At 35.5% G+C, this 6,968-nt stretch overlaps 2 protein-coding genes across 3 annotated transcripts in view; both read right to left on the reverse strand.

Annotated features, from left to right (window-relative positions):
* Window positions 1–742: 742 nt before the first annotated feature.
* On the reverse strand, window positions 743–6,270 carry LOC110412790 (cell division protein FtsZ homolog 2-1, chloroplastic-like). 2 transcript variants are annotated; one of them, XM_089782866.1, is made up of 7 exons: window positions 4,623–6,270; window positions 3,645–3,944; window positions 2,879–2,969; window positions 1,913–2,037; window positions 1,651–1,743; window positions 1,142–1,198; window positions 743–1,057 (listed from the first exon to the last, which is right to left on the reverse strand). In XM_089782866.1, exons 1-7 carry the CDS (start codon window positions 5,280–5,282, stop codon window positions 938–940), a joined length of 1,446 nt encoding a protein of 481 aa, XP_089638992.1. In that variant the 5' UTR covers window positions 5,283–6,270; the 3' UTR covers window positions 743–937. The 2 variants fall into 2 exon arrangements, with proteins under 2 accessions (XP_089638992.1, XP_021279087.1); XM_021423412.2 differs by having other exon boundaries at window positions 743–1,066; window positions 4,623–6,268.
* A 195-nt stretch (window positions 6,271–6,465) lies between these two features.
* Window positions 6,466–6,968, reverse strand: part of LOC110412796 (Endomembrane protein 70 protein family) — a 5,120-nt gene continuing 4,617 nt past the window's right edge. Inside the window, 1 exon segment of the mRNA XM_021423422.2 lies at window positions 6,466–6,968. This exon segment is cut by the window's right edge and continues 89 nt beyond it. Coding sequence (XP_021279097.1) covers window positions 6,841–6,968 — 128 coding nt within the window. The 3' untranslated portion in view covers window positions 6,466–6,840.

Consider the following 6,968-nt stretch of genomic DNA (forward strand, 5'->3'; position numbering starts at 1 on the left):
TTTTTTTGGAAGAGGGGGTGGTGGGCTTTTGTATGTAAATATATTTCTTTTTTCTTTTTTCTTTTTTGTTTTTTCCTTGAAGAAGGTTTAAAGGTGGACAGTGGCCTTGGGGGGCCTCCAATGGAGTTCGGTGTATTTGTTTTTATAACAGTATGAGGTGGAAAAAGGTGAGCATTTGATTTCTCGAGGGAAAGATGTGGACATACTCAAAACTAGATTCAGATATTTTCATTCTAAATTATGCCAAATGCCATTAACCTTAGCCCACTTGAAAATTTCCTTTTATTTGTTGGGAATTAGGAACAAAAGATTCTTTTAGCTTCAAATTATATTAAGTAATTATGAAGAACAAGAATATACCTAAACTAGAAGTCATCCTATTAATTATTTTAGTCGTCGTGTATCTTAAAAGAACAAGGATGGTGATAAAGGACAAATATTATCATGAATTTTGTCTCAATTATTCTTTTTTTTTCTTTTGCTGTACAATATTTAAGATGGAATCTCACCATTATAAGAAAACAAGGATTTTTCAATGGAATTAATTTTGTTGAAAATATTTTTCAAAAATAGTGCATTTTTACTTGTGGATTTAGTTCCAACCAAAGTTATTTTCTATTTTCAAGATATATTTCGGAAAAATTTTCAATCGATTTTTTATGAAATTTTTGACAGATTTAATTTCGTCCGTTCCAACAAAAAATTCTACCAATAATGCTTTCCACGTATCATTACCGACGAATTTCCAACAAAATATTTATTTATATATTGGTATCTAAGAAAGTTCAAGCAAATCAATTTGTAGTCAATTAGTTATTAAGAGCAAAAACAACTTGCATTGCCAAAGAGGCACTCTATTAGGTTCTAATCCTCTGAAAAGAAAGCTTAACAAAGTAAACAATAAAGGAGAGGAGATTTACATTTCAAGAAAATAAAATCAGAGAAGAGGAAATCGTGAACGGCCTTTCTTCCTTAGGAACTCCGGAATCTCTAGCGAGCCATCATCTGTATCAGGAGTACGTCTGTTGATACCGATGGAAACTTCACCAGGCACAAGCTGAGCTCCCTGCATATTCCCAGATCAAAAGGGTATGTAGAAGATGAAACTAAACTGAAAAGGGATAACACTAAAAAGACTTACCTTGCCTTCACCATCTTCTTGGTGCTTGAATCCAGTGGCAATCAGAGTTATGCTGACCTACAAGCAAAAGGAAGCCCATCTATAATAAGCATTATACAAAGTATATTTACATTAAGGTTTTGGTTTAAATGATTGAATCATTTCAACAACTAACTTCAGTCATCTTGCTAATCGGATAACTTGACCGTGATGCATGAACAGATGACAAGGAAACAACTATGTTTATCATTTGGGCAATTTCAATACTACTTTTGTCAGAGGATGCCTGATTTATTTACTCCATCTTCAATATTTAAGAGAAACAATAAATCTCAAATTGTCAGGAAGGGTCACTAAAAACTCTAAAGGCTTGTTTCTGTGTTTTCTTTTATTAACTTTTGAGATGGCCATTGGATGACAAGGTAGAGAATCATGTTCTTTATTCCTTTTCCAATTTGTCCAATAGTGATGCCCACAACACTAAAATAGTGACAGGTTAATGCTTGTAGCATTCCAACTACTAAACTTACTTGGCCACTCTGGGATGGATCTATGACCGCTCCAAATATTAAGTTTGCATTTGGATCTACAAGATCGTAAATAACCTCTGCTGCAGCATTCACCTACAAGTCAAAGAAAATTTTGACATAAGCAGTGGGATCATTACTAATCTGAAAATGTTCAACAACATGGACTAGGGTCCAACACATAACCAATATTTCAACTATCAACTACCCCAATAATATCCCTAAAAATGTGTGCACATAAGACAAGCCAAAGGTTAAGGCCCACCTCTAATAAAGTTAAATCAGTTCCGCCAGTTATATTCCACACAATACCATTAGCTCTTTCAATCCCAATGTCTAGCAAAGGTGACTGGATGGCATTCAATGCAGCATCTCTTGCCCTGCTCTTGCCTGCAATTCAGCAAAATGTTAACAATTATACCAACCATCTAAAGTAAATACCCGAGAGACATGCATTGCTCAGATTAGGACCAAAGTATAGGATATTATATATGATACAAATGAATGGGATCATATTATAAGAGAAAAAAGGGAACAATCAAAGTAATCGTAAAAGCAGCAAGGTTTTTTAATACAAGAAAAACACATGAATTGATGCAATTGTGTTTCTCTTCTGTTTACTTACATGAATTGATGCAATTGTGTTTCTCTTCTGTTTACTTACATGAATTGATGCAATTGTGTTTCTCTTCTGTTTACTTACTATTTCAAATATCACTATAAATTTTAATAAGGTGTCAGAGAATGACAGAAACAAGGAAAAGTGTCAAGACATAAAAGAGAAAAGAGGAAAGTACAAATATTTATATATAAGTTAAACTAATTACTTTTTTTTTTAAAAAAAGTAGTTAAACTAATTACATAATGTGAAAAATAATCTAAAAAGTTAACTGAAGGAAAGCATAATCAAGGTATGAGTCTCATAAATCATTCATATTTTAATATCATATGCCACAGTAAAGATTAACTATCTGTTTGTTCTTAACATAAAGATGTTGATATCGTGATCTATGAGCAAAAAAGTTCACAGATCACTACTTTCGTGTGTGAGCAACAGGCATCATCTTACAACTGTTGTGACATTATTGGCAATTAGATCATAAATATCAAACTTGAAGCAGTAAGATTCGATGAACTACCACATGGTCATGCTACTAATACCTCTCCCTTAAGTTTATTTCCTTCTAATTTAGTCAAAGTAAAAATAGGAGACTGAAATTACCAAACTCACCAGTTGCAGTTCCTATCCCCATTAGGGAAGACCCTGTATCTTTCATAATAGCATGCACATCAGCAAAGTCAACGTTAACTAAACCAGGCACCTGCATAAAAATTCTGCAAATGTTAGGCAGCAGACAACAAGATAAAAACGCCAAAGTAGTTGACCAAGAAATCTGATTCCCAAAATCCTAATCAAAAGAACTGATGAATACAAGGAACCTATACCGGACATGTTGATGTAAGATCATATTTGCAATTCAATACAAGAAGTGGAATGCAATTGTAACAAATTAGATTAATAATTTCAAAATACCACCAGAATCAAATAATTTAATACTCCAGACACCAATTCACCTATTGAAAAGGAATCTCAATTAACAACATTACATTGAACAAAATTGTATCTATTTGCTCCAGCAATGACATAGCATTTTACAATCACTCATAAGAAGCAAGAATAGAATTTTGCACATTTAAAGTGCATCAAATATGAAAATTCAGATTTAGAAATAAATGCAAGCCAGTTTACAACCCTTAATAATGAAAGGTTTTTAATCTATGAATAAAAATGAAGTTTGACTATTAACAAATTTCTAAAGAATCAATTACCTGCCTACCCTGATGGGCATGCATCAGTTATGAGCTGAAGCACATACATAGACAAAATGCAAGAACAAAGTGTATTACTTAGAAAAATATGTGCTTTAGAGCAATTAGCCAACAGGGAGAGATGAATTATTATCACTAATTTTCATCTTCTGGCTTTGCATACCTACCGTAATTATATCAGATATACCACGAACACCTTGCCAAAGTATATCATCTGCCAAATTAAATGCTTCTGTTACTGGGGTGGACTGTGAAACTGCAGTCAGTAACTTGTCATTTGGAATAACAATAAGTGTATCAACATTTTCACGTAGGGTAGCAATTCCCTCCTGAGCTTGAATTGCCCGCCTCCGTCCCTCAAAAGAGAAGGGTGTTGTAACAATACCAACAGTCAAGATTCCCTTTGACTTTGCTATGCCTGCAATTACTGGAGCCCCACCAGTGCCAGTTCCTCCACCCATTCCGGCCTGCAGGTTTAATGCCCTAGGTAAAACAACATAATCCAATAAAAGATTAAAAGTAACAAGCAGATAGCAGCCTTCTGCTCCCATGAGTGCAGAAGATTTGTTTCTAACATTTAGAAGAAGCTACACTCATAGCAACTCTTCTGACCTTGTTTTGGAATAATTCCCCCTCATCCACTAAACATATGAACTCACTCAATGGAGCACATAATTGGCAGCCTCTAAAATTTAGAAACTTTGAGACAATATAATATCACTTCCAACATAATCATTCTAGGTTGAATATGTGGTTCTTAATCTAACTCAGGTATCAAAATGTTCCAAAATATTACTACAGCTAATGGTTTAGAGAAATCAGGTTTAATAATTTTATCTTCAAAAAAAGAAAGAAAAGACTACTGATTCATCAAGTAATGTTCACACATATGCTACCCAAATCCTACAATAGTATGGCAGAGTGGCAGATACCATATTTTTTAGCCAAAAGACAAGCAAAAAAGGAGGGAAAATAACACTCAATCTCATGGATTTTATGCTCCCATGGTAGAACTGAGGCAAAAGATATCATAACTTCCTTCTCAAGGAAGTGATGATAGCTAGAGAGTTCTAAATTCAAACTGTGAATCTACTACTGGAGTTGCTTAAAGCTTCCAGCAATTAAACATGTGAAATAGAACCTACCGTCACAAATACCATGTCTGCACCATGAACTGCCTCCTCGATTGCTGCTCTGCTTTCGCTGGCAGCATTCATGCCAGTTTCTGGGTTCCCACCCGCACCGAGACCCCTAGTCAGCTCCTTGCCAATTTGTAAACGGTTCTTTGGCAACACAGGAGACATCTTCATGGCTTGAGCATCTGTGTTAACTATCAAAAACTCCACGCCTTTCATTGAACTCTCAATCATTCTGTTAACGGCATTAGACCCACCACCCCCAACACCAACAACTTTGATCTTAGCTTCACTATAGTTATTTGCGCTGGAGGGTTCACTCAAGCTCTCAGTGATGGTCTTAGAATAATTCTCATTTCTCAGGCTAGAAAGTGCATCATTTTCTTCACCACTAAGCATTGAAACTTCAGGGTGTAAATCCAGAAAAGATGCTTTCCTATGATTTGGGCTAACGTTATTAGAGTTAACAGAACATTTAAACTTTGTGAAACTTGGAAAATCTCTTTGCCTTTGGCAAGCACCCAATGAACCCCTCTTGCTAAAACCCTTCAAGAAACTAGCTCCATCAATCCACCTCTCCTTCAAACTATATTTTCTGGATAAGGCTAACACTCCAACAGATGCTTGAGAGTCAAATGGTACAAAACAAGGAGACAAACAAGCTGCCATATTTGCAGCACAAAACCCAATTCCTGAAACTTACAATTCACATAAACCAATATGCTCAAACATAGAATAATATGATACAAATCATTGCTCAAACCTGGTTATTAAAACCCAAATGATCAAAATGCAGTTCATCTTTTGAAGTAATTCAGCATTGTTTTTAGAAACAAAATAAAAACCAAAGTAAACACAAATTCTCCTATTTCAACACATTGATTTATCAAAGTTGGTCCCAAATTGCACTAACGAATGTTTCACCTTTTTGCTAGAATGAAAATCCATCAATTTACTAAAAAAAAAAAACAAATGAAAGCAAAATTAACAACAATGCTCAACTGCAAAGAATTAAAAACCCACCAACAAGATCAAAAACCCAGAATAAAAATGACCTTGAACCGCAGATTAAACCATCGAAAGCAGACAGAACTGGATAAAAGTAAAATCTGTGAAAGAGACTTGAAAGAACCAATTTTGAAGCATTGAAAAAGAACAAAATAAGGAAAATAACAGCTGGGTATCAACAATCAAGCAAAATGATCTGCAACGAGACAAGAATCCAAGGAAACTGCACCCCACGAATAATTCCAAGGAATCTGCACACACTAAGTACACTATAAAAACAAGGGTCCAAAGCGAAAGATGGGTGTTTTTAAAGTCCCATGAATGTTTGTGACAGGTGCCAATACAAACTAAAGATTAAAGAAACGGGACCTTCACTTGTCACTTAACTTTTGCTTGACCCGGATAGTTGGTTAAAGAGGGCATATTGTTGGCTGGTTGGTGGTTTAGTAAGGTCTGTCACTCTCCGGTCTCCAGCCTCCCAACGAAGTCTCAAAGTTTCAACTTTGTTGTAGACCGTAGCAAAGTGAAATGGGGTATTAGCTGTAGTTTACTTAACAAACTTGACTGAAATTTTGTGATATGGCAGTTTAAGAGAGCCTTGCGGGGGTCCATAGAAGGGAGCCCTGGCAGTTTCTACGTTTTTTTCCTCAGAACTCTGGTTAACATCTGCTCTCATCAATTTATGTCGAATTTCTCATGACTTGGATCGGGTTTGATTTCTCTCAACATTTTGCTTCTAAAGCAAAGACAATTTAAAATCATTTAGTTTTGATCATCTCATTTCGAGTATTATTTTTGTTACTCATTTACTTGTTTTTACTTTGTAAGAACATGACAAGAAGTTTGTAAAAATGAAGAAATGCATTGTAAGAACACCCTCCGCACATAAACCTTTCAAAGACGTTTTCTTTTTAACCTGTGGACAATGTACATGTACATGAACCCTTTAACAAGTGAAGAGTTCCAACCTATTCTCAACCTTAAAGTTAATTGCATCAAAAGACAGGCATGATTTTCTCTCATGCTTACATGAAATTCTTGCAGATATCACATCCTTTAAAATGTTTGGATCTCTCCTTGCTGCTTCCTTGTGCCCTATTCCACGATCACCCCTCTTCCCCTTTTTCAATTTTTTGAATATGATTAGGGGTATAGGGCAGTTGCCAGATGGCAGCAAGACAAAATGGTAAACCATTACCGTCAAGCTGCAGAAGCATAGTCATTCGCTCTTAACAGCACGGTAAATGTAGCAAACAAACATCAGGGAGGCTCGGAAGCCTATTGTGCCAAGCATCAAGAAGAATGCATAGCACATGCAACCATTGTAGCCAATAACGAATGACAGCT

The sequence above is a fragment of the Theobroma umbraticum genome, unplaced genomic scaffold (assembly GCF_002168275.2).
Source record: "Theobroma umbraticum cultivar Fairchild unplaced genomic scaffold, ASM216827v3 scaffold_95.0, whole genome shotgun sequence".
In the NCBI taxonomy this organism is placed as follows: domain Eukaryota; kingdom Viridiplantae; phylum Streptophyta; class Magnoliopsida; order Malvales; family Malvaceae; genus Theobroma; species Theobroma umbraticum.

What these genes read in the sequence shown, in the direction of transcription:
- LOC110412790 (XM_021423412.2), bottom strand. Translation starts at nt 5,282, where the DNA reads ATGGCAGCTTGTTTGTCTCCTTGTTTTGTACCATTTGACTCTCAAGCA. An exon ending in GTATATCTGATATAATTACG is followed by an intron (nt 2,970 to 3,644) that starts GTAGGTATGCAA and finishes ATTTTTATGCAG; the next exon opens with GTGCCTGGTTTAGTTAACGT. An exon ending in AAGAAGATGGTGAAGGCAAG is followed by an intron (nt 1,067 to 1,141) that starts GTAAGTCTTTTT and finishes GGGAATATGCAG; the next exon opens with GGAGCTCAGCTTGTGCCTGG.